Source organism: Battus philenor, unplaced genomic scaffold, assembly GCF_028537555.1.
Source record: "Battus philenor isolate CCGP_79_NKW_IND1 unplaced genomic scaffold, ilBatPhil1.0.hap1 SCAF_20, whole genome shotgun sequence".
NCBI lineage: Eukaryota > Metazoa > Arthropoda > Insecta > Lepidoptera > Papilionidae > Battus > Battus philenor.
Window position 1 is genome coordinate 3,418,345 of NW_027181683.1, and position 27,055 is coordinate 3,445,399.

The 27,055-nt window shown below is 33.2% G+C and overlaps 3 protein-coding genes across 4 annotated transcripts in view; 2 read left to right on the forward strand and 1 right to left on the reverse strand.

The window, feature by feature from the left end:
* LOC137923121 (ankyrin repeat domain-containing protein 50) overlaps positions 1-1,819 on the reverse strand; it is a 121,697-nt gene extending 119,878 nt beyond the window's left edge. The window contains exon 1 of the mRNA XM_068766284.1: positions 1,554-1,819. The gene's annotated coding sequence lies outside the window, so the exon portion shown is untranslated. The remainder of the gene's footprint in view (positions 1-1,553) is intronic.
* Positions 1,820-2,972: 1,153 nt separating this feature from the next.
* On the forward strand, positions 2,973-12,915 carry NitFhit (NFT-1 protein). The gene is made up of 11 exons (XM_068765862.1): positions 2,973-3,052; positions 3,371-3,550; positions 3,834-3,992; positions 5,140-5,335; positions 6,250-6,382; positions 7,184-7,402; positions 8,531-8,749; positions 9,585-9,699; positions 10,714-10,791; positions 11,868-11,953; positions 12,664-12,915. The coding sequence occupies exons 1-11, from the start codon at positions 3,047-3,049 to the stop codon at positions 12,779-12,781; spliced, it is 1,509 nt and encodes a 502-aa protein (XP_068621963.1). The 5' UTR covers positions 2,973-3,046; the 3' UTR covers positions 12,782-12,915.
* A 774-nt stretch (positions 12,916-13,689) lies between these two features.
* Cul2 (cullin 2) lies at positions 13,690-26,788 on the forward strand. 2 transcript variants are annotated; one of them, XM_068765691.1, is made up of 16 exons: positions 13,690-13,749; positions 14,389-14,471; positions 15,781-15,905; positions 16,782-16,877; positions 17,240-17,333; positions 18,793-18,867; positions 19,402-19,569; positions 20,144-20,291; positions 20,837-21,006; positions 21,528-21,671; positions 22,198-22,305; positions 22,875-23,282; positions 23,538-23,747; positions 24,790-25,060; positions 25,295-25,407; positions 25,955-26,788. In XM_068765691.1, the coding sequence occupies exons 2-16, from the start codon at positions 14,409-14,411 to the stop codon at positions 26,114-26,116; spliced, it is 2,355 nt and encodes a 784-aa protein (XP_068621792.1). In that variant the 5' UTR covers positions 13,690-13,749; positions 14,389-14,408; the 3' UTR covers positions 26,117-26,788. The 2 variants fall into 2 exon arrangements, with proteins under 2 accessions (XP_068621792.1, XP_068621791.1); XM_068765690.1 differs by having other exon boundaries at positions 13,706-13,830.
* Positions 26,789-27,055: the final 267 nt, after the last annotated feature.

Here is a 27,055-nt window from a genome sequence, read left to right on the forward strand (position 1 = left end):
GCACTTTACATTTAGGGGCGATTCCGACAAAGCCCTCTGTCCATCCATCACAAAACTGAGGCCACTGGATGATAAGCTTCACCCCGGACTTTTCTTTTAGGCCTTTACAGCGTACAGTTTTTAAGATGGTTGAGCACTGACAGTGCTTCTTTACATTTACTAATCTCGAGTGCTTTCATAAAAACCTGGGCACTGGCAGTTGCATATTTATCTGATTCGGAAGTCGAGTCAAACTGTCCAAAAAGGTTTACTATCCTCATTAGTGAGAGATTGACGCGAGGAACAAAAGAAGAAAATAGGCTGCCGATTTGAGTCTCTCTATATGTCGTGTTTCTTTTGCATAACATGGCCAAAGATGTATACATATCTTAAGTTGATATTACATATAAAAATTAATTGAAAAAAGAATGTATTGGAAAAAGGTGTTCCCAACAGATTTTTTATTGATATAAAAGTTTATCGCCATTTTGATCAACAAAGGCAACTGAAAAAAAAAATTACCTCCAACTGACCCAATACTGCAACAATATGATTCACGTAATTCTCTCGGAATTCGCGGAAACCGAAATTATGTACTAGATGTATTATGAATCAAAACAGAATTGTGTGACCATCTTAAAAATGTGTTTGACTTTAAGGGTTCACTGGCCAGCTATTATTATGTTTTAACATTGTGTAATTTTCAAGATAAAGAACAAAAGTATGGTGCACAGCATTATGTGTTCTAAAACTCAAAGGTGTAGTACATCTTTTTCCATTCAGTAAATGACTTACTTTTAGAGCATTTCAGTTATAAAAATTATATTGACACCATATTAAATGCTCTTAATATAATCAAGAAAAACTTTACATAAATTTCAGTGATACGCTGTGACACATTTGAATTAATAATGTTAACACAGAGAGAATTTGCTCATTGGGTTCACTACTAGTCATATTTGTTATTATTTCCTTCATACTTTACTACTGTGCATGTAAGCTATAGCTAGAGCCAGGGTTTACATAACTTCTTTAGCGGTAAGCTTTACTTACAGCATGCTAACAAGAGAACAAAGAAATTTGAACAGTTAAACTAAGTAAACTACCATTATAATTACTAACATTATAATTAGAAGTACAATAATACCTGTCCTATACACTAGTTTAGAGAAAATTAATTAATTTTATTTCTTCTACATAAATTTCACCAAAATGACAATTAAACAAGATTCACTGTAATAATTGATAAGGTGTGTTTTTTTTTGTTGTAATAATTCTGTTACACAATAGTAAACAATGCTATTATTTATTGTTAAAGTAAATAAAAATGAGATTTTAACATTTTTAATATCACGTTTATACACAATAACGTTTATTCACCAATTATTTTTTTCATAATTTTACTGTAAACAAACCAAAAAAATAAACTGTTGCAACTAAAGACATGACTCACGCACAAACGGACCCACATTGCAGACAGATGTTAATTTCACGATCGAAATTATATGAAGCATATTTAACCGTCTAAAAGGTAAACATAAAACTTTGACTTAAAACTTTAAAAATAAACTTACGTTTTGCCGAAACTCTATTAAGTGCTGTGGCAACTGCCAGAACGTCAGTCTCTTCTTTAAAAAAACTGCATAAAAGGCAAACAACCAGAAAAGGAGTCACTACACATCACATCCACTGCTAGAACCTTTCACGTCCATTTTGTATGAAATACATTACTAATTATTTACATTCATAATCACATGTTAAGAAATCCGAATGAATCAAACTTCTTTTTTCACAGAATACTTCCCAAAGCACTAAAATGTTCATTATCTGATTTATAAAAAATATTTGGAGCACCTTGCATTATTCATAACTAAAGTAATACAGCAAAGACAGAAACTGAGGTAAAGATGAACAGAAAATATTAAGCTGCGTGAAAATAGATCGGCATTCAATCAACAACAGCACAGCGGAGTAGCAGAGGGCGAACGAAGCTCGCTCAATGTTGCTACTGTCTAAATTACCCTAACAAATTTAGTAGCAATAATAAGTACCAAACACATGTAGTCGCCATTTTACCCAAAAAATGTAATATTTTTATAACAAAATATAAAAATCTTGAAATAAGGAACAGTATATTATATTTTTCATAATAATTAGTGTTTAAAGGTTATGGGCCTATTTACGTATGATTTTTTACGTTAGACGTTGGAATTTTGCCATTTATCGATAAATACAGACATGTGATATATGTCTTGAGAAACAAAACATCTTTCAGAGGATTTTGAAACATCCAGGAATTGCGTTTTAGAATAAATAATTGTATATTTTGACCACATGTGGGATCGGTAAATCGAAAAATATTTATAACTAATCCGTTTATTACATTACATATATTAGGCATCGCTTCATGATTATTAATGAAAATATAAGTAAATAGTTATTATGCAAAGTATTTTTTTTGTAAGCTACTGAAAATTTTTTGATAACTATACCATTAAAAGCTATGATTCAAATCTTCAATCATACGTTACAGACAGAGATGAAAATAAATCAACTCAAGTGGTAACTTTTTGAAAAACCGATCTTTTATGAAACCAAATTGATATAAAATATAAATGACGAATTCAGTACGCAATCTAAAAAAGTTGGAATATTCTGAAGCTTAAACAACAAAATTTACATAAGATTTTTTAAATGTGTAACTTAAGGTGCGTTGTTAATTAAAAAGTTAATTATAAATAAACAAACATGTCATTTATGTAAATACAATACTAATAATTATTACATAAATAGTCACATAATAGGAATTATCTCTTGACGACAATATTGGTCATTTAATTTCGTTGCAATCATATACTAAACATTTAATTTATACTGCTATTTATAATTATTATTTATAATTTTCAAAATTAACCTTATTTTGGTAATTCGTTTTTATTAATAGCAACCACACTTACAAAAATGTCAACTATGATAACAATAATAAAACATTAAGTATAATTTTCCAGTAAAATTAATGACTACTGAAGGTAACTAACTATATTATAATTCAGTTGTATTAAATAACATGCAGGTGAGTTTTAAATGGTATCTCGCAGTAACAACTAGGAATTATTAATAGGTTATCTCTTCCGTATTATCTAAAATTTAATCCCATGTCTAATGTTTATATTTACTTATGAAAATATGCAGTGTTATCATTACGCAGTAGTTGCTTCCAACAGTATATAATTGAATTTATTATTTATTTTACACAATTAATTCATTATGCTAGTTATTTTGTAGGAAAAAAATATATGACGAATTCTCGTTTATTTGTATCGAAATATTTTTGGCCGATGTAATCGTGTTTTGGTCCAGATCAATAAAAATAAAGTGTGTTTTGTTCCAGGTTTGTTTTACATCATTATTTTATAGGTCATTAAGCGTAAAGTGTTTGCGAAAGTTTAGTCAATCAAGCATGAGTTTAAAAAGAATAGCTGTGTGCCAGATGACTTCTGTGGCTGAGAAGGCTACTAATTTACAAGTAGTCAGCAAACTTATTAGTGATGCAAGTAATGAAGATGTACAGGTAAAGAGTGGTAGATGCATGCATTGTAATAATTCTACATACTCTAGTTAGCTTTGTGGTCATCTGGCAGAATTTACATAAGAGATTATACTTTTATTACTAGCTTTTATAATTTACAAATTGACTACATAAATGATAAAAATAAATTTCAGATAGCAGAATTTAGATTCAATAGCCCTGATTAGATGAAGTTGTAAAAGCCAAATGAAAGAATAAATAAATTTAAAATTATAAACTAGTATTTAGAATTTATTTGTATGTCAATGCATTTATTTATTTTCAGATGTTATTCTTTCCAGAAGCATGTGATTATTTATGTGACAATAAAAAGGATACCTTGAATTCTGCAGAACCATTACTAACTGGAGACACTGTGAAACATTACCGTGAACTGGCTGCAAAACACAATGTGTGGTTATCTATGGGAGGTGTACATGAAAGGGTAATTATATAAAAAATCAAGTTTTTAATGCTGTGTGTAATGTTTCTAGAAAAGTCTCTGTGTGTATGTGAAAACATTTTAACCATTCTTTGTTCAAGTCTTTATCTAAGAGACAATTGTCAACTGTCTACTCAGTTAGACATGTATTATGACCATCTATCTATCTGACCATAAGACTACCTACTATAGATACCTTGATACAGTAAATATATACAAAGTTATGTAACTACATAGTAGTGTAACACTAAAGTATTATTTAAACTACTCTCATCTAAGCTCTAATTTAATATAGTCCATTTTTATTTCTAGTTTTTATATTGAAGATCGTCATTAATATGAACAGTATGAATACAATAGTTATCTTCTCTATGAAAAAATAAAAGTCCAGCCTCCTTTTTATTTAATAATTGTATTGACATTTGTACTTAATAATTCTATTTACTGTTGGATTAAGTTATTTATCATTTTTGGTTTATTTTATTAGGCTTTCAGAAATTGAAAAATGTATAAGATTTTATGTAATATTGAATTTTCTTCAAGTTATCATATTTAATCATGATTATAGTCATTTATGTTGTGGAATGACTTTTGGACTTTAGAGGCTCAGTGCGCTCAGTGCTGAGTGGTTGCGGAAACCATTATATAGAGAAAAAACAAGACAGATCCACTAGTGGACATAGGCACTCTCATAGATTTCCAATATGGCTGGTTTGAAGAGGCCAGCATTCGGCAAGTTTCGATAATCTTAACAAGCTTGTCTGTCTGTCTTGTGACTGTACACAATGCTTTCCAATCTGAAGTCTCGGCTTCAAACCTATGTCCTATATATTTTTAAAAATTGATTTAATTCCAATTATTTGTAAAGTATAGTTTTATGTTATTCTGTCTTAGTAGTGTCATAATTTTTATTTTTCATGGCCTTACAATGACTATTTGTACATGTGTTTTCAAATAGTAAAAATAGATGTACAATCCAAAAAGATAATATATAAAGCATATTGAATACATGTAATATTTTGTGATTTGAATATATCAGATAGAGCAATCATAAAAGTCAAGTTCAAGCAGATCAGTTATCATTTAAAAAAAACTAAGTTTACAATATAGGAGCTTGTGATGTCATTAACCAAAATTGTTTTATTTTAAGGACGAAATGAATCCTACGAAAATGTTTAATACACATGTAATTATAGACAACAAAGGTAACATAGTCCAAGCATACAGAAAAGTGCACTTATTTGATGTTGAGATTCCAGAGAAAAATATTCGCCTAAAGGAGAGTGATTTTACAACTCCTGGCAGCCATGTTGTTACTCCTGTTGAGACACCAATTGGTAGAATAGGTAGGTATGTTTGTAGTACGGACTTGAGAATACATAAGACAAATACACATTAAGATATTTAAATATCATGAAATATGTGAAACTGTATAAGAAAGAATAAAATACGGGACAGACATTTATAAAGAACCTATAAAGTAAAACGTATAGGTTGGTACCAGGTAGAGAGTTAACACAAAAAATATAAAACTTATCTTATTAGTTACAAATACAAGAGAAAGATGCGTTTACATGAGTTTAAAATGTATATATTGTTTGCACTGTACAGACACTCCCTTGTTGTAAAGTTAATTATTTTGTTTTAACCTATGACTATAATTTTTAATCTAAGAAATTATAGAGATATTAACTTGTTAAAGAATGAAGATCTATACTGTTCATTGAAAGGTACGTTTAAATGTTTTGATAAAAACGTCAATGTCGTGCGTCTTTTGCACTAATATTTTAATACAACACATATTTCATTTTTATTTTTAATTTTTATTGCTAGACCAGGTGCTTCCTGTGATCACCCTGCAAGAGTTGACCTTAGATATTTTCCCCATCAGTTTTTTTTTTTGGTCTAGATTCCTCGGTTTGATCTATGTTCATCTATGACTTGATATATCAATGCCTGTAGCACTTTTGTATATATGAAAAAGGAGATTTAGACAGTAATTTCGCCAATTAAAAAAGCAATGAAATTTGTATATAAAAATAATTTTATAAATTGTTACTTGCACACAAAAAAGTAGCTGCTTGTTAACAAATCTTTAGATTTGTTTATACAGTTGACAACCATCTATTCCGTCCACTTGCTTACAAATTGAAGAGCGCTCTGTAACTATATACTGGTGTATAAAGTCTAATGTTTTCTTTAGTTTAGGCTTTATTTTGTTAAATTTCATGTTTTAATTTTAACATGTTATTTTTTTCAGGCATGGCGATTTGCTATGACATGCGTTTTCCAGAGTTAAGCACAGCTCTTGCCTCCATGCGGGCTGATATTTTGACTTACCCATCAGCATTTACTTACGCTACGGGAAAAGCACATTGGCATTTATTACTCAGGTATTTACCTCTATACTAGCAATTTATAATATCTAGGTTCTCTTATGCAACCTTTTGAATACTTAAAATATTTTGAAGACCGCCCAAGATCTGGTCTTCTTTGAAAGGGCCTTTATGACTGGTCACCCTGTGTAATATCCACCCAAAAGATTTAAAAGTTTCATTACAGTATAAAATTGATGATAAAACTAGTTAGGGCTTTCGAAGAACTTCTGAATTCGGTTATTCAGTAACTAGGTTTAGACTAGGCAGCGCTCAGCTACCTCCAATTCGCAATATGTTAATGTAAATTAAAAAAGAAATCAAGTATACTGCTACTGCTTGCTTAGGAAAGTTAGGAGGGGGCCGAGGAAAGAACGTGTGCGTCATCACCAAAAGAGGTTAGCTGTCGACTGACAGAACAGGGCGTCCGACACTCTTTTTTTGCGTCTCGCTGCCCACATATCTAAGGGGCGATAGTGAGTTTATGATTTGAATTACGAAGAAATTGCATACAAAGCATAGTATCACTCATGTCAGCTGATAGACGCCAACTGCAAGGCCTGGGCCTACCCCAAATATCGCCACAACGACCGGTATTGCGCTGCCCATATTTAGAGACTTACCGCAACCTTCATTACGGAATGTGGTCTATAATTCCTATGCCTGTACATATTGTTGACTTCGAATATGATGTATGTATATATATATATATATATACATATATATATATATATATATATATATACATATATATGTATATACATATGTATAAATAATGCATACTTATATGTACTTATGTGTATGTGTCTGTGTTTATAGAGCGCGGGCAATAGAAAACCAGTGTTATGTAATAGCAGCGGCTCAAACCGGTAATCACAATGCTAAGCGACGATCGTACGGACATGCGATTTGTATTGACCCATGGGGCGAAGTCCTAGTGGACTGTGAGGAATTGGCTCCTTGCTATAAAATTGCCGAAATTTCCCCAGAAAAGCTAGCCGAAGTTAGACGAAATATGCCAGTTTTCCAACACAAAAGGTAAGTAAGTATTTATAATTTATTTAATAAACAATTTGTATGACTGTATGTCAATTTGTATTTTCATATTTTTGTAATTCTGTTGGGTTGCTAGGCAAAGGCACGCTCACAGACTCTATAAAGAAGAAAAAATAAATACATAAAAACTTATTTCAGCGTGATCGATTTATTTATTGATTTCAATAAATACGTAATAATGTTATTATGTATTTATTGAAATGCTTTATGATACATGATATTTTTTTATAATAAATATCAAAATCAAATGCCTGACAGCTAGTGACAGGTATTAGTAATATAATCTGTTGTTTATATGAAAAAATAAAGTGCTGTATTTACTTTTTACCACGTGCTCTTTTATTTATTTTTTCTTTTCGATGAAGCATTCCTCGTGTCTTTCCATAAATATGAGAAAATAGAATAAATCGAGCCATTTGATTTGCACTTGGCAATACTTTTGGCAATTATTTACTATTTATACTCTGACATTATTCCTTATTTTAATTTTTAACAATTTGTATTCATTATCCTTTTATTATGTGTAGTACCCTAAGATATTTAAAAAAAGCGTGCAGTCATCAATGCTGACGTCACGATGTTCGTTTGGTGATTACTTGCCATGTTCTCTACGAATTAAGAGTTACAATGTTACAAGTTCTTAATTAATATTTGTGTTGCCAGTGTGCATATATCATATATGGATCTAGGACGTGGTCACTTATGATGAGACTCGTAAGAATGCTCAAGGTCAGACAAAGAGCAATGTAGGGGGCGATGCTCGGAGTTTCGCTGCGTGATCGATTTAGAAATCAGGAATTGCTTGTCTAAGTGGCAGTGGTAAGGGCACGGCGTTCATGCAACCGTTGACAGTTTGTACCAAAGAGTTCTCGACTTGCGACTACGAACCGGTAAACGAGGTAGGCCCCTCCCAAAGATAAACCGACGACATAGTGTCACATGGCATTCTTTAGGGGAGGTCTATGTCTTGCTGGGTGCGTGTATCGTCTGAATAAAAAGAAGAATGAATAAATAAGTCTCTGCACCGAAAGACAATAGTCTATCTGTATGCTTCACTGCGTTGAGTATATTCTACGAATTGCATAACTAACTTTTTAATTAATTTCGTAGATCAGACATTTATTCGTTATATACACTGAGTTTACGTAAGAAGCTTTTATCGGAACATGTTGAGAAATCAGCAAACCAGTCTACTTCAAACGAGAAAACTTCTGAAATCGTGACCAGTGGGACGGAAAATGAACCAGTGCTTGTTTTTGGGGCTGCCAGGGTACCAGAGTCGTGCGTTTTCTTCAAGTCCAAACTTACATACGCCTTTGTTAATTTAAGGTAATAGATAATTTATTTGGAGTAGCAGCTTGGGTTGATCTAACATTTGGTGTACCGAGGACATAGTTATGGTGAATGGAAGTTACTAGATGTGGGTGCAAGACCAGTGATTGATAGTGATCTTTGGTGAAGGCCTATGTCCTGCAGTGTACAAGGAGTAAAATAGTTGTAAATCATTTACTAGTGATGATGATGTGATGATAAATGTTTATATTTCTACGTTTAATACATTATTAATTTAGGTGATATTAACCCCTTTCTGTACTATTTAGCTCGACAAAATTTGGACCCAAATGTGATCTCAACGCGTGGTAAATCATCAAAATACATAATGCATAGTAAGCATTTATTTCATCTAAGGTAACAGGATACTAATTGCCGTTAACTTGGCGTCTTTTAAACTCATACATTCCTTGGTGCGCAAAGGGATTCGTTTCTGTAATAATTATATACCACAGTTTGTTATCAAATATAATAGAAAATAGTTTAAATATAATTAAGTCCTTATTTAAATGAATGTTAAAGAAATTAAAATAACAATAAGACTAGGCAAAAGTTAAATTTATTTCCTTTAACATATATATTATGAAAGCCCGTGCAAATCGCGAGAAAACTCCTCGTAACTTTAAATAACAACAAATTATTTGATAGGCTAATATTATAAATATATAAGAATATTTTTTTAAGTTGAGGATAGACGCATTATCCCCTTTAAAGTTTTTGCATCAATAACCAATATAAATTAAAAGTACATTTATTATTTGGCCTAATTAAATATCATCATGGTTTTTTTGAAATCATAATACTTCAACATTTATGTTCATTCTCATTCCAGATGTGTGATACCTGGACACGTACTCATAGCACCCTTGCGTTTGGCGGAAAGGAATGAGGATCTCACCGATGAAGAAGCAGCAGATTTCTTCAAAACTATCCGATTAGTGCAAAAGGTAGCTAATAAGCCATAGGGTGTTTTTTTTTCACGATTTTTCATCTATAACAATGCTATAGGAAAGCTGACCAGTATTTAAATGATTTAATTATTATGTACTATTTCTGTTCCTTATAAATCTTTGTAAATATATAATTAAGTCTGAAATTATTTGAGTTCAAGCAATACATATTATAGTGAATAAACCAATAGGGAAAGAGTTTCATTACCGAATCTAACTTTACTAAACTTACCAATATTAGTTTAACAGGTTGAGTGCCACGCCAGTCATCGGTGACTGACACAGACCATTTCGTTTAAGCCGTGTCAGTCATCGGTAACTGACACTATAAAATATGATAATAAAGGTAAAAATTGAACATTTTACAGAATACTTCTTACAAGTGTCAAAATGTTTGGACAAATTTTGTGCTACTTTTCTGTCACTCTGTCACATTTTCTTCGCAGCACGACTTGCAATATTTTCGCACTACTGAAACTCGGCCAGGTTTCGTCTGCAGATTGTGTCCTTTTTTACTGGTTGCAATGCTGTTAGATGGAACATTAGCTTCCTTGCAATTTGTTAAGTAAATCGCCAATTTTTTCGGAATACTATAATTCTCTTCGTCGTTATGTTTTTGAATAAAATTAAACTATTTAGGACTGCAGTATTTAGTAAAGTTCAGTAGCCAGTTTTCCTATACCTCTTCAGACATATTCTTGGTGGACTATTATAACCATTCATCTGATCAGATAAATCCACAGCAGCCTTTATTCTATTATAGCCCACTATAATTTTGCGTGTCAACTCCAGTGAGTAAATTCGAATTTGCCAGTATAGTGCGCGCGACCTGATGGGGAAGTCAAGTCGCTATAAAACCACTCTGGCACTCAACGTGTTAAAATATCTTTATTTAATTTTTATCTGTGTAAATTTTTATCTTTACTTAAGGACACTTTCACTAAGTAATGGAAGTAATCTGTATACTTAGTTTTAATATAAGTCAACTATAGTATATAATTCATGTTACAGTTAATGGAGAAAGTACATAATGTGAAGTCGTGTACAGTTACAATTCAAGATGGCCCTGACGCTGGTCAGACAATAAAGGTAAACCGTAGTATATCTATATTTTAAGAATTAAGAAAATTGTCTTTATGTTTGTACCAGTCTTGGTACATACAAAAGAACAATTCTTAATATATAATTTTTAATCAATTTTATAGGTATTAAATTAATATTTTTAGTTAACGTACACTCAATAATCAGTGGTAGCTCAACGATAGGGGACTAAGATTTGTAGTAGTAGCTTGCAGGTTTGAATTTCAGGATACAACGTTACAAAATTATCACTTTGTGCATTCATTATATAGGATTTCCACTGCTCACAAACAAGTATTCAGAGGATGGGCAGCAGCTTTCACTGTATACCATAATACCACCCATAGATACCTTTGGTTAAGGCCTATGGCTTGCAGTGGGCGTCTACGCACTAAAACGACGAAATGCTATGGATAAACAAATAAATGAAACTATTATATTAAAATATGTCATTTTATATTTAATGTTTTTTCAGTAGATCAAAAATTCAAATGTATCTTTAGTACAAGTTATAAAAAATTGCCTTATAGTTAAAAGCACTTTTGTATCAAAAAGAAAATAAGAAGGAAACGGGAACCAAAACGAGAAACTATATGTACATCAGTGTAGGGAGACTCAGAAAATATTTACTTATGTCAACTTATTATTAACTCTGAAGCTTATATCTATATTTTCTTATTCAAACATTATTCTCAAGGGAAATAGGCATCGAATATTTGATCTATCGTTATTCAATTTTTATTATTTGGAATTCATTGTTGGATTAACTTAACCCTTTCCACTCACACTGACACTGATTTTGTCCCACAGCTCCACTGTCGAGTGATACTCGTCGTGGTCTAATACTTCTTTTTGCGGAAAATTTTAAAACAGGAAAGATTTTTGTTACTAAAATGTTTGAATAACGAATGAATGAAACATATTCTAGAATCGCAAGATACTATAATTCAATTAAATTTTATCGATGCTACATAACAGCCTTGGAGTGGAAAGGGTTAAAACAGCGAATTACTTAAAGCTCACTTTCCCAACCTATATTTCTAATAAATATGAAAAAAATAATAATTTTCAATTTGTATTTGCAGCATGTTCATTGTCATATATTACCAAGGAAGAAGGGCGATTTTATTGACAATGACTTAATATACTTAGAATTGGCAAAACATGATAAGTAAGTATAAAATATACTATTTATAATATATTATCAATTTATATTATCAGTACTTTTTGAAAATAAAAATAAAAAGCTTTTTATTTTTTGTCTATACTTTAAATATTATTACTTAATTAATGATGTTACATATATTTCATCACCAATTTCACTAGGTTTAAAGACCCTCTTTACAGTAACTAAGCTTTAGGTAACCTTTTGGAAACCTCGACTCAGGCAGCATTAAACTATTTTTTTACCTATTGGAAGCCTCTATGCTCTTAGATAGTTTACAAAGCTGCACAATGGTATAAGAGAGGCTAGAATCTCCAATAGGAGACCTAGACACGGGATATCACGTTAATCGCTTGGCAAAGAACAAACAATAGTGGAACATTAGTTATTAAGTGATGTACAAAGCAATCACTTATTACTTTTCTAATACAAAGCACTTGATATTTCAAAATATAAAACGAGCAATTACTTGTTATATTAATTTATTTGAAATTAACGATATTTAATTCTAGTACGTTGTTGGCAGCTGCAATAGTCATTATCTATAATACAGCCTTCGGCACCAGTCTCTTTAAATATGGAAATAATTAAATGATACATCCAATTGTACAAAAAAATTAAACTAATTAAAATTTTCCTCTTACAGGCAACAAATGTTTGACGATGTGTAAGCATTTGTAATACAATACAAAAATAATAATTAATTTAATCTGCAGGGTGTCACCAACACAACCAAGGAAGCCTGCTAGGAGTTTACAAGAAATGAGAGAGGAAGCTACAATGTTGCGCAAAATGCTAGAGACAATGTCACAAGAAGCTGAAAGCCCTAAATAAATGCTGTGATATTATGTAAATAAATAAACCAATTATACAGCACTGTAATTCTGTTTCATAACTATTTACCTTAGCGAAATATATATATTTATATCGATTCCATTTTGTTATTGTAAATAAAATAATCTACTTATCGTGTTTTTCTATTTTTTAAAGTGATATAATTCCCATTACTGATTATAAAAGTTTTTTTTTTGTCTGAAATTTCACTGCTGCCCAAATGGCAATTGCAGATTTTGCAGGTTCTAAGTAGCAGGGTGCAGAAAACGCTTGGCCTAAGACCTATTTTACGACTTCGAATCGCAATGGCTTCCGGAAGAGCCTTGGTTCGGGTCGCTACATACTAGTTTCACCGGATTAGGAGGCCGTCGAGGTCGTAGACCGTTCCGACTGCCTCACCATATAGTGACTAGGCCTATTCGCCCCCACAAGAGGACCTCTGGTTGGGCTATTACTCGTCGATACTACTCACAATTATAAAAGCGTCACGCTCAGTTACACGCGTTTTTGATATGAACTATTATCTACTACAACTGCATTTACGACCTTAAGTTTTGATATTAAAAGCTTTGTTGATATATTTCTCATGCCTCCTTGTAGTTTAACTATTGAAAATGAATCAATTGAAAGTCTGCTTATTTTCCTCTTCATAAAATTAAATTCAGTTTTTTTAAACAAACTTAAATTATCATCTTTTTATTTAAATTATTTTCCTTTGTGAATTATTGACAAATTTAATATCGTTGATATTTTACATTTTCTATTAACAATCAAAAATATGTCAATACTTTTAGTTGCCCCCTTTTCGAAAATAAATCTTCTTGAGCGACTATAATTTGAAGACAATTTGAAGAGTGAAAAGTTTTCAATGCACGGCTGCAAAATTGGCTTAATACTAGTAACCTTAAAACAACAACTGTCAAAATTAAAGAATTGGTTTTTGCTTGCGGATTTCACGACATATTTTGGTTTGTTTTATAATTGACTTTAATAAATTACGCAGGATTTAATAGTCGTTGAAGTTTTGAAATACTTGACGGTGAACCGAGGTGAAATAATAAATAGTGATTTTTATTTTAAATTGTGGTTATGATTGAGTATTATTTTTGTTGTACATCGATACTGCTGAGTAATTTTGTGAACGATCTCGCAGTTGTTTTATCCCGTTGTTGTCACTCTGCCAAGTCCATCTCGAGCTGGACGCTGCTTCTTGGACTTACATTCTACTCATAATATTACTACGCATCTCCCTTTGGATCATCGGAAAGCGGCGTCTTCCACCAAAACATCTGATTTTCTTGACATTTGCCCTTTAAGGCAACATGCCTAATTTCTAATCAACTGACAAATTCTATGTTTTGATAATATTAATGTTATATTATTTTGTTTTTATTTTACATTTTATTCATAAATTACCCACCTTTATAACTTAATTAGAACTAAACATTGATCCTAATTTGATTTATTTGTAATTTTATTTTGTATAAAATGAAAAAGTAATTTATGCTCAAAATTAAATAATTCAATGGTCTGTTTCAAGTTTAAATATAGTTATAAAGTTTATTTTTAAACATGCATTGGATGTTAAAGTACTTGTTAAATTTCAGGTTAATGAGTTGAGGTCGTTATGATGTCGCTTAAACCAAGAAATGTAGACTTCCAGGAGACTTGGGCTAGCCTCAAAGAAACAGTTTGTATATAATCAATTAAAAAATCATTATAGTGCATTATATTTGAATTGCATGAGATTATAATTTAAATTTTGTGAAGGTCTTTGTTTACAAAAATAGCTTTAGTGTTTGTTGACGATTCATTGAATCTTTTCCAAAAAATATGTTTCGTTTGTTTATTACTTCATTACTATTGCATCCATAAAGACATCCACTGCAGGACATGGGATTCTGGCACAGAATTTCAATTCTAGTCTTAGTATATAAAATTATAAAAGAAGTAGAACTAGGGAAATAGAGATTATAGTGGCTGAATGCTAAGTCTTTGTGTGTAAGGTATCCATCTTGACAATTGCTAATTATTATGCAGGTGAACATAGTTATGGTAAAGAAACTGCAATAATAATAAGATAATTAAGTAACAATCAATTTATTACTCATTCATATTTGATGGTGGTTGTTGCTTATTACTAACATTATTTTTACATATTTACAGCTTTATTTAATCAAAACTGATAAAGAATGTGCAAGCATAAAATACAAGAAGCAGAGTTTTATTTATTATTTTTTATCATTATTTAATACATGCACACTTCTGATATTAATTCAGCACCCTTATCAAATGTAATTAAAGTTATTGTAGAGCTATAAAACTAAGAATCAATCTTTTTTTAATGTTAAAAATCTGGCAAGTACCTATGGTGTACAAGCAGAGCTTAATTGTTATTATGTTGTGTTTAGATGGCAGTATCATGGCACAGTCTTTCAGTTTCATTATTGCTCTTGGTTAAGGCATAGTTTACCTATGCTTACTTATTTAACATTTCCATTGCTGATTACTTGCTTACTATTGCTGATGGTATGCCCTTATATAGGTGGCAATGCAACATTTATTGCTAACAAAATTACTAATAAGATTTGATTATATTTATCATATAAGCAAATTGAAAATTTTATTTCCAAAACTGGTGAGTTGTTCCATTAAATATCAGACATATGTTCTAATTACTTCATATTGTTATCAGAGATTGGATATTGGATGTATATTTATTTAAATTAATATATTAATTTTGATAAGTTAGCTTAAGTGAAAAGAATGTTTTAGACATTATCACCGGATGCAAATGAACAAGTGAAATGTGTGATAATGGTTTATTTTGTTAATTTATCTGTCAGTGCCACTTTGAAGCCATCTCTATAATTTATTAATAAAGTAAAATTCATGTATCTTATATTTGGTTATCCTTTAAAAAATCTCATTTAATATAAATAAATCTATTTACTAGCTTCTGAAATTAAAATTGCAATGATAAATGACTTTTTTCTCAGGTAGCAGGTGTGGTGGCCTTGCGGGCAGTGGAGAGAGCAGTATGGAACATGCGTTTTTCAGATGTATATGCTCTGTGTGTTGCACATCCTGAACCTCTTGCCGATCGACTTTATGATGAGACTAGGTAAGTTTTTTCCACTGGTATTGTCTACTCTTGAGAAGTATTGCTAAAAATTTTTCGATTTCTTTGATACATTAATATAAGTAAATGACAAAATGTTAAAAAGAAAGCAATCACCTGAAAGTAAGTTTCTCTCTTTTGGAGTTGCAGATAGTGTCCTCTTAACATTTTATAAGAACATCTTGCATTATTGTGAGAAATTTTCACCAAAAATATAAATTATTGAAGAGAGATCATTTAATCAGATGAAGTTTTTTCTAATATTATATTGACTAAGTATTTACGGAACTGGCTTCAGAGGTGACTAATGGATTAGTTAACTTGACATACTATTTTATGAGACTATGTTCATCTCACTTGCACAAGATGCTTTATATGTAGATCTTATGATTCATCTCACTCATACATTAACAAAATACTTTTCAGTTCTCTAGAGGAAAACCAAATATCCAAAGTCTATAAAAAACATACATTTAAATGACCTGAAACACTCGCTATTATAAATTGACAGAAGTTACTTCTCAGTATTATCTGGAATTAGTATGTGATTTGTAAAAAGAACTGCTGTGTATGGTGCTCAGGCTGACATCCCATATTTAACGAGGCCTCCTTGCTATGCAACACCACCACCCAGACCCCTTTTTCGACAGGGCTTTCATTTTTGTGTAACAGATGTACAGAAAGCTGAGAAAAGAAAGTTTTTCAGACACTCTGCAACGAATATATACACATGGCGCCTAAGATGTTATGGGATATAGGTGGAGTTCAATTTAATACAGGTTTCCATGACTAATATAAATAACAACTGTAAATAATTTAACAAGAACAATTAAGCGAATAAATGGCATTAAAGGTTTTAAGTCAAGTGATTGTTTTCAGAAACTTCTTGGAAGAACATGTGGCAGGACTTTTGAAGAGAGTCCGTGGAAATTCACCACTTGAAAGCAGTGATTATAACGATGGACTACTTTCAAGGTAACATATTATATTATTTTACAAAACTAGGTAAACTTTTGTTAATAAACTGACTTTTTGCGTATTTTAATAGTCATTTTATATAGTTCAAAAGTTGAAAGCGTCAAATGATATAACTTGTTGTTGTGTGTTTATAACACAAATTAATGTTAATTATTCACATTATTTCAATGTGCACAAACATAGTTTTTATCTAGGTTGATGGGATTAAAATATTTATTTACCAATCACCTTTGTCACATATTTTCAATGTTAATATTTAAATTTAGCTTGTATTGTACTATTTTAGATTCTTTGTTAAAGTATTTTTGGATTTGTACAATTGTTAAATATAAAAAAAATGATAAATTATTCTTTAATAGGTATGTGTCAGCATGGCAAGAATACAGTCAGGGAGTTGCATATCTCAACAGTCTATATTCATATCTTAACCTGCAACATGTGAAAAGACAAAAGGTAAGTCAATGAAAATAATGAAAGAATATATTTTTCTTTTATTTGCATTAAGCTGCTTTAAAGAATTTAGGTTGTATCAAAGGAAGATGATGACATTAGTATACAGTATGTGAATATATTAAATTCAATTAATTACTGTAAATTTTAATTGATCCAGATTTTTTTTATTTCAAATTTTTTTCTTTTATTAGTAGCTTTACTATACAAGATCATCGATAACCAATATTCTTAGTGTAGCCGCAAAATATATTTATTATAATATTTTACACGTTTACAATAATTATAACAATTTTAAAAAAAGAGCGACATTCATAGTATATTTAGAGGTACCTTAAAAAATTGTCTGTACCAAATTGCCATTCGACTGCTAATAATCTTTAATTATTTTTAATTAACGGAATAATTTTTCTAAAATTTCAAAAACATTAATAAATTCTTTTTTTTTGTGGATATAATCATTACATCTATCATCGTCAGCTTAAAATTAAGTTTACGTTTGTTTTGTTTGTTTGGTTACGTTCGTAACGCGCCACCCACTTAATATAACTAACAATAAACTTGTGGTGATTGCAATTTTTTTTGGCTTGTATTAACTAAAGCAATTTTTTTTCTATAAAATTAGAACAATTAATTTCCAAACCTCTTGAACATACTCTGAAGTAGAGTAATATACATTTGTCTATGGTCTTTGAGTCGTTAAAAATTAAGCATTTATATATACATATATATGTATTATTATATATGTGAAGTTAAACACAGTAGTTGTTTCTGAAATAAAAGTTTTATTTTCGTTAAAACTGTACAACATACATATTTAATGCAATAAAACAAATTATAGATAATTTCGTGAAATGAAAGAAACGACATTCAAAGCATTTAACTCTTATTAATTAGTTTTAACATTAATTCTCTTGATTAAAAATTAAAGATTTGGAAAAAATACAAAATTTGTTTCACACAAGTTATTGTCATATTGACACTTTGACATTGACAGATCAGAACTTATGAAATTATAGGTAATTCAAATAAATTAATTGATATGGAAAGTATATTTTTCTTATATATACTTTAATTTTTAGAAATAAGGTGAGAATGCCCGGGCATTCGGAATCACAGTTTATTTTATTACAAAAATGATTTATATCAATACTAGTCAATAACTACAGTAATTTTAAGGAAGCACTTTAACTTTAGTAAAATATGGATTCTAATGTACATTCTATGTAGATAACACTATGTTGGCGTGCCATGTTTTGGGACCTATTTTAAAAATCCACAGTATAGGTCCTGTTGATTAAAATCAATTTATATATAGCTGTCTTTGACTGTTTATTTTATGGTAAATAGCAGTATATTGAATGTAAAGTAAATAACGAAAGTATATATTTATGTTTTATAGATATTTTTTGGATAACAGTAAACAAATACAGATTTCAAACTGTGTATTCTTTTGTTTCAGGTTTCAGATGCAGAAATTATATATGGCTCTTCATCTACAGTCAGCTGCCCAGAACATGATTCTAGACAGTTGGAGGTAATATTATCTTTGTAAAAAAATCTAATTCGGGAAACTTTTAAACGTTTTCTTTTCAAGACGAAGGTCTTTGAACTATATGTTGTTAGTGATGACTTATAGATCTTACACGTGGTGGTTTACGACGAGTGTTTTGAGAAGACTAGGTAACCTAGAACTTCGTTGTAGAGATCCGTAAAAGAATCAAAGTAGCTCACTGATGTAGTTTGAAGAAATGCTCATCTGATGTGGCAGTATGGTGTCCCACTTGTGCAATCATTGGCTAATTGAGGCTGAAAGGATTTCGAGTGGCAACCACAGGTAGACGCGACGTGGGAAGGGCTCCCGTTAGTGGACTGACAACATAGTCAAAGTCTATGGACGCGGGCAGAGCATGATGATGAAATACATCATTGTATAATACAAAGGGCTTATAGGCGGTAAACATTCTTTGATAAGAATGGTAAGGACGAATCACATAGCAGCATTTATCTAAGAAAAAAAGTAAAAAAAAATCAACGACGCAATTAACATTGGTATGTTTATTGTTGCTAGGTTGGTGAACTGGGCTTGGTCACCTGGGAACGTGTGCTGGTAAAGCCGCTGTCCGCAGCGCTCACCACCAGGATTATAGCGGCGTTGTCTGCCGCCCGCGAATCTCCTCTGGACACAGCAATGGCGGACGTATTGCATGCAGCCATACATAGTGCTGTTCATGCACAGGTATAAAATTCAACTAGTATAAGAATTTTTTTTATAATTTCGCTACATAACACAAGGAAGATTCCGTGTGATTATAGAGTAGAAATGAAAATAGCAAAAAACAGAAATTTCCTTTCCCATTCAAATGACTAATTAAACTTATTAATTTAAATAAGTCAGTTGACAATTGTATTCATCAGTCCATAACTGAATATTTTGAGACCTAAACATTTGATTGTCCGTCGAGATTAAAAAATAAGGATTGTAAAGATGTGTGATATGTTACAGACTAAATCAGTAATTAAACTGATTAGTTCTGAATGATTACTATATGGTATAATTTATTTTTTCTGACCTGTCACAGTCCAAAAGAGAAAAAATAAACAAAGCCTAAATAGTATTATGTCGAAGCAGTTTATAGTCATATATAATAAATAGTCGTATAATTAACATTCGCTGGAACTTCTCTTTAAATAAAAATTTCTTCATTTACATACAGTTTGGTTCTACATCGTGCATCATGGCTTCTGAGAAACTGCTGAAGTTACAATAAGCCGGATCCGTATATTGCTTATTCCGCAGTGACAATTTTCAGGCTCACCGTGTCCGTGCCCCGTTGCAGCTGTACCAGGAGCTGGTGCTGGAGCCGTACCTGGCCGCGGCGAGCACTCACCATGCCCGCCGAGCCGCCGCCCTGCTGCAGGACGGCGACGTCTCCCACTACATGAAGCATATCTTGGAAGGTTAGGTTCATACCATCACCTATAACATCAGTCCAACACTTTTAATTGGTGATAAAAATTAAATTAAATAGTTGTTCAGCACGACACATGTCGCCATCACTGAAGCAATAGCTTTAAGTGAAGAATGTATAGTTTTGTTGTCAGCAAAAAAGCATTAGAGCTTTTGCACCTATTTACAAACAGCCTGTATAAAGTGATCACTTTGAAACTCAATTGAAATGCGAAAGGTCAACAACTTCTGGCAGTAAAAAGTCTACAGGAGAGTTAACAATAAATAATATAGATATGTAGTTATCCGAATTTTGAATACGCATTTTTTTCTTTATTAGGTTATTAGGTTAAACCATACATTAACTGTCAGCAAATAAGCCTTTACACCTTTAACCAGCCACACCCACCTTTAAACAGCCTAAATTTAAATATCTTAATGGTCTTAGGCCTCTTCCTTCTATGTCACCTCTTATCGCATTATTCGATTCCCTCCAAAATGGTCCAATGAATGGTTTCTAATTATGTCAGTGCTAACACCGTGTTAAATATTCCAGGTCTAGACCGTGAGGTTTCATTAGGGTCCCGCTACCTGCATTCCTCGTCGTCGGAGGCAGTCCGTAGCTGCTACGAGCGTGCCGCTGTCGCCGCGCACCTGCCCGCGCTGCACGCACACACCGAGCGACTGCTGCGAGAAGCCTGCTCTGACGGACCGGAGGCGGCACAGGTACGTGACATTTTTGACTACAGAACTCACTTTTGTTATATATGCTATATTGAATTATTATTTATTTTTATATATATATACTAGCTGATCCCGCAAACGTTGTTTTGCAAAAAAAAAATTTAATTAACAAATAAAAAATAACGGTTTATCGTAGAGGGGTAAAAATTTAGGGTTGTATATATTTTTGTATGCTGTATGATAAATAAATAAAAAAATAAAAATTCGTCAAAAATTAAATAAAAATTTTAAGGGTGAACAACCCTTATCACTTAGGGATATGGAAAATAGATAGTAGCCGATTCTCAGACCTGCTGAATACGAATATAAAATTTGGTAAAAATCGGTCGAGCCGTTTCGGAGGAGTTCAAGTTCGAACACCGTGACACGAAAATTTTATATATATATATATATATATATATATATATATATATATATGTATATATATATATGTATATATATATATAATTTTTTTATTAAATTAAAATTGGTATTACTTATTAAATAAAAAAAAATTTCGACAGCGCCGCGAAGACTTGAAGAGAATGTATATACTGCTGAAGCCTCTGAGTGCACAAGGGGCCCTTCGACCTCTGGTGGACGCGGCGCATGCGCAGGCCTCGCGCGAGGGTCTCGCTCTCTTGGCGACAGAACATAGTAAAGATGAGGTAAGGATTAATTTTATAGTTCATTATTTTTTTATTATTTGTACTTACTTTTACAGTTTTATTGCAGGTAAACTTCCGGAAACAAGGCTCGCAAGCTGATTAATAATCACCATCACTTCAGTCGAAGGACATGCTCCGCTGTACTTCGTTTTAACTCATATATATATCTATGAGGGGATATATCATAATCGCTAAGCTTGGCAGGCGGGTTGGCGATTGCTGTGTGATGCATACAGGGGGCGCTGCTGTCCATCCGTTGGAAATTCATTTGTGAGCAGCAGCAATCGTTTATAATTAATGCACAAAGTGAAATTGTGTAAGATTGTTTCCCGAGAATCGAACTCGCAACCTACTTTCACAAGTCCTAGTCCTCTACCGCTGGGCTACCATTGCTTAATGCTATACCTCCCCAATTGGTGGTCTAGGAGGGGAGCTCTGCATCCCGCATCTTTCGAAGACTAACAATGTCGGTCGTAGCGTTATGCGGTACAAAGTTTGACCACTATAATATTTGTGTATTTTACAGGCGCATGCCCACTTCGTGAACGCAATGCTATTGCTGCATGGCAAGTATAGCAAATTATTCAACGACGTCTTCGGTGGGGCGCAGGCCTTCGTCGGAGCACTCGACAAAGTGAGAATAATATTTATATTATTATGAATTACACTAATTATTGTCTGAAAGCTTGTTAAGAATAAATCACATATTCATTAGGTCAACGTTGTTCCACATTTATATCCCCGATCTACAATCGGCTATAACGTAGATCGTATGTAAACGACGAACAAGGTGATTGAGCTTTAGATGGAAAAGCTTAAAATAGGCGAATGTATTACACATTTGTCAACAAAAAGTTGTGATCACTCTGAAATATGTTATATTTCTCTTTCCCTGTTATTTTTCTTTTAGAGAGCGACTGAACAATGGCTTCTAGTAGTACAAAGTCTATAAGGACAATTAACACCAGTTAATTGTATTAATAATGTTATTTATTATTTATGAAACCATTGATTTTTGAATAAGGTGTATTATAAATGAACTCCTTTAAAGCTGTTGAACCTATAAGCAATCACCCTGTCTATGGTACGGTCTTAAGGTGATTTGTGTAGGTGGGTTTTTGTGTTATAGAACAGAAAACATTCACAATAATAACCAAGCGCTTTTAAAAGTACAAAGTAAAGGTGTAAAATGTAATTTCACAGGCATGCAGCGCTGTAGTTAACGCTCGACCGCCGGGAGAGAGTTCGGCTCGCGCTCCAGAGCTCCTAGCTCGATATTGCGACGCCTTACTCCGGCGCCGAGGAGCTGACGCAGATGCTGATGACAAGCTTGCGGCTGCCATCGTGGTCTTCAAATACGTCGACGATAAAGACGTCTTTCAAAAGCACTACGCAAGAGCTTTAGCAAGACGTCTCATACACCAGCTCTCCGCTTCCATGGAGCAAGAAGAGGCCATGATCAACCGCCTTAAAGCGGCTTGCGGATACGAGTTCACTAACAAGCTGCACAGGATGTTCACGGACGTGGCGGTCTCCGCAGACCTCAACGCCAAGTTCCAGCAGCATCTGAGAGATAATAATCTCTCAACCAACACCGGATTCTTTATACAGGTGCGCAAAATATAATAAAAGCGTGATATTCCTCGTGTTTCTACAGCCAGATTGACCAATAGGGCATACTATTGTATCAAAGATTATATGAGAATTAGACATGCCTGGGATTAGTATCATGTTCATTTTCAAATGACAAATCGACAATTTATAAGAGAATAAAATTGTAAATTTAGCTTTCAAAGAGTAATTATAAACCCTCTAAAATACAATTCTACATGTCTTTGTCAGAGTACATAAAGGAATATATTTCAGGTACTACAAGCAGGGGCGTGGCCACTGGGCGGAGCGATGGCTCCACTAGCGCCTCCTGCGCAGCTGGAGCGACCGGCGCGCCTGTTCGAAGCGTTCTACCGCGCCTCCTTTAGCGGCCGCCGCCTCGCCTGGCTACACCACCTGTGCACTGGAGAATTACGCACCAGATACACCCAGAGAGTCTACCATATCAGCGCCACAACACCTCAGGTAAAATATTTTAAGTATTAAGTTTATAATATTCAATCACAATAAATACATATAGAGACGAATAGCATTAATTTTGTAAATTATTTAAATAATCAAAATTAACTAATATTTAAAATTATTATTATGTTGGAACAATAAAGTATAGTTTGTATGGCTATAAGTAAACAACGAAGTGGGATTGATGAAAAAAGGGCAAATACGGGTATACTACTACTACCCTTTCTCCGTCTCGCCGTGCGCATTCCTAAGGCGCGGTATAGCGCTTTCGGTAACACTAATAATACCTAAACATTTGCTACCAAGATTATCGGAAGAAATCTGCAAAAATTTTCCCATTTTCATTTCAATTTGTTACATATGGAACGATTATTGGTACTTCCGCTATTAAACCATAACATGGACATATTAATATTCCGATAATATTAGCTTTCCACCTGTGCTGGTCGACAAAATTAACTTTAAGATTATATTCTTCGGTGTTTTGGTATTGTTTCTTTTCAGTATACCCTTTTTGAAATTATACCTTTTATGCCGCTATGAATAGCTGTAGTTTTTTTTTTAATTGTTATGACTTTTATATTCGCCCCGGTAGATTTCATACCGTATTGTCTAATGGATATACACGAATATAAATACCGGTCATCAGTGACAATTAATATGAGGTGTTAATCTACTTTTATCATATTTTTTTTAATTAATATAAAATTACGAGGAGATAAATAATCATAAATTCACTACCCATACCAACCAAATAATATTAATATTAAAATTCCTGTTTTAGTCTGTGTATTTGAAACATTCAAAATTTACTACAAATTATTACAACGTTATTGCTGTGTGCGAAAGAGATAAACATATTTTGTAATTGCTGTTTATTTTTAAGATGTTGCTGCTGGTTATTGTTAATGAAGTGATCACTCTAATATTAGTTTTTCTGACCGTCTGTCAATGCAGCTAGTAATATATATATAGATTAGGTAAAGTGACTAGACTCTAGTCTGCTAATATATGATCGTGATTAATGTAATTGTGATGTCGGCAGTGTGCGCTCCTGCTAATGTTCGAGAACGCGGACGCTGTGAACGCCCGGGAGGCGCGCGAAGCCCTCCAGCTGAGCGGGGAGGCGTGGTCGCGGCACGTGCGCCCGCTGCTCGACGCCGGGCTGCTGGTGGCGCGCGGACAAGTCGACGCGGAGCCCGATGCAGACCCCGACAGCGAACTAGATGCCGACGCTGAGATCGCACTCAACCTTACCTTCAGCTGCAAACGGACGAGATTGCGGCTCACCTGTGCCGCTGCACCTGCTCACTCTGGTCAGTCCAAATCATACTCTATCGCCTTAGACATTAGGTATGTTTTATTATATGCACGTAGCCCTCGAAGAAGAGAGCTTTTCATAACACGGTTTTACTATTTAAGATAGTAAAGCTCAAGAGCTCCCTGAGCGGCCTCGGCGTGAGCAGGTATCCGATCCTTTCCGACGAGTTCAGTTGATGATCGAATGGCAAATGGTTACCTACATACAAATAAAGTAGCGGATATTGCAGGGAGCGGTGGAAATAGTGGCGCGGGTAGCGGCGGCGGCGAGAGCGCGCACTGCGACGACGACCGCAAGATGTACCTGCAGGCCGCGCTTGTGCGCATCATGAAACAGAGGAAGGTGAGCGCTTGGATTTAATACGCACACACATACATTATACAATCACCGTATTACTAACTTTGGTAATGATGTTGTAAGAGCTTTAATTTGACCAACCACCCCCGCACCGCTAACAACGTGATTCAATGATGTGAAACCAGTTTTCGTATTAAAAACCTTTTCACTAACCACACTGTCGTGTTTCGCTTTATTTTCATTATTTGGCGAAGATCATCATCTGTTGAATAATTTTCAAGTTTACAATAGTCTGGTCAAGGTGTCATCGGTTTTAAAATTTCATAGATACATACACGAATGATTTTGTAGTCCAAAATTTTCATATTTTAGCACAAATAAATATGTCGTTGTTTTCACAGTAACATTTCTACTCCAAATGTTTTCGACAGATGTAACGACAAATGTTCGACATAGTAACTGCTAAAAATAAAATTAAAATTAGTTCACATTATTTTTCACTCAAAAGCCATATGTATAAGTTCATACATGTAAACCTTTTAAAATGTTTGGAGGATAATAATATGAATAAAGAAAATTTTATTTGTCCCAGGTGCTGCGTCACACGGATCTTATCCAGGAGGTGGTGGCGCAGGCGCGGGGTTCTTTCGCGCCTTCGGTGGCCATGATAAAGAAGTGCATAGAGGCCCTCATCGACAAGCAGTACCTGGAACGTGCTCCCGGAACACTCGACACGTATTCGTACCTCGCGTAGGACGAGCTCGCCGAACGCCTCACTGGGCCGTCGCAACGCCAGCGACTCCATCGGGCACGAGTAGCTCGCAACAACAAATTAGTCATATTTGCTTACTTGGTACCTTCAGAGTGCTAAGATGTAATACGACGAAGAACGTGGCGGCGCTACTCAAGATTTTGTATTTCAAAATCCTGAATAGCACCTCATGGACACGGCGTAACACTTACCGTCAAATTGTCTTAATATATAAAGAATTATTTCGGCGTAAATAATGTGCAATCACACAATAATCTAATAAAAGGTACTTACAATGGTTTTTGTAAAGTCCACCACGCGCTGACCCGGGCCGCGTGTCACACCGTCATCGTGAAATTCGGTGTCAATGATAAACAATTTTATATAGATTTTGTAACCATAGTTAATGAATTAATATTAATTTGATGTTATATAATTCACTCCGCTTCATCATGCAATCTCAATGAAATGAATTCAATCTATGTTTTTTCTATCCTTTAGTCAATAAATTATGTTTATATTAGTAGTTTTTAAATGACACGAAACTGGAATATGGAATTGTTGTATATTGTAGGATATCATAGGTTTTATTGTAGAGCACGGGCCCGAACGGCTCTGCGAATTATTATTTATCGATGTAATATTGTTTTTAATAAACATTGCACGGATGCCGTTCACCAGTGTTTCATTTCTATTTGATTGAAATAATCGAATTTTAATTATTCGAAGTAATATTTTTCACAACTGCATTAATTCACCTTCGTATTAAAGGAGATATTTTAATTTAATTTAGTCTGTATTTTCAATTTTAAAAAAATTCTCGTTAATTGAGGTCACCGACGTAGCTCTAATTATTTATTTTAAAAATTAGTGCAGAAAGCACATAACCTGTGAAACTGACTGCCGTTAGGTCTTTAGTGACTACCGCCAGCCGGTAGATGA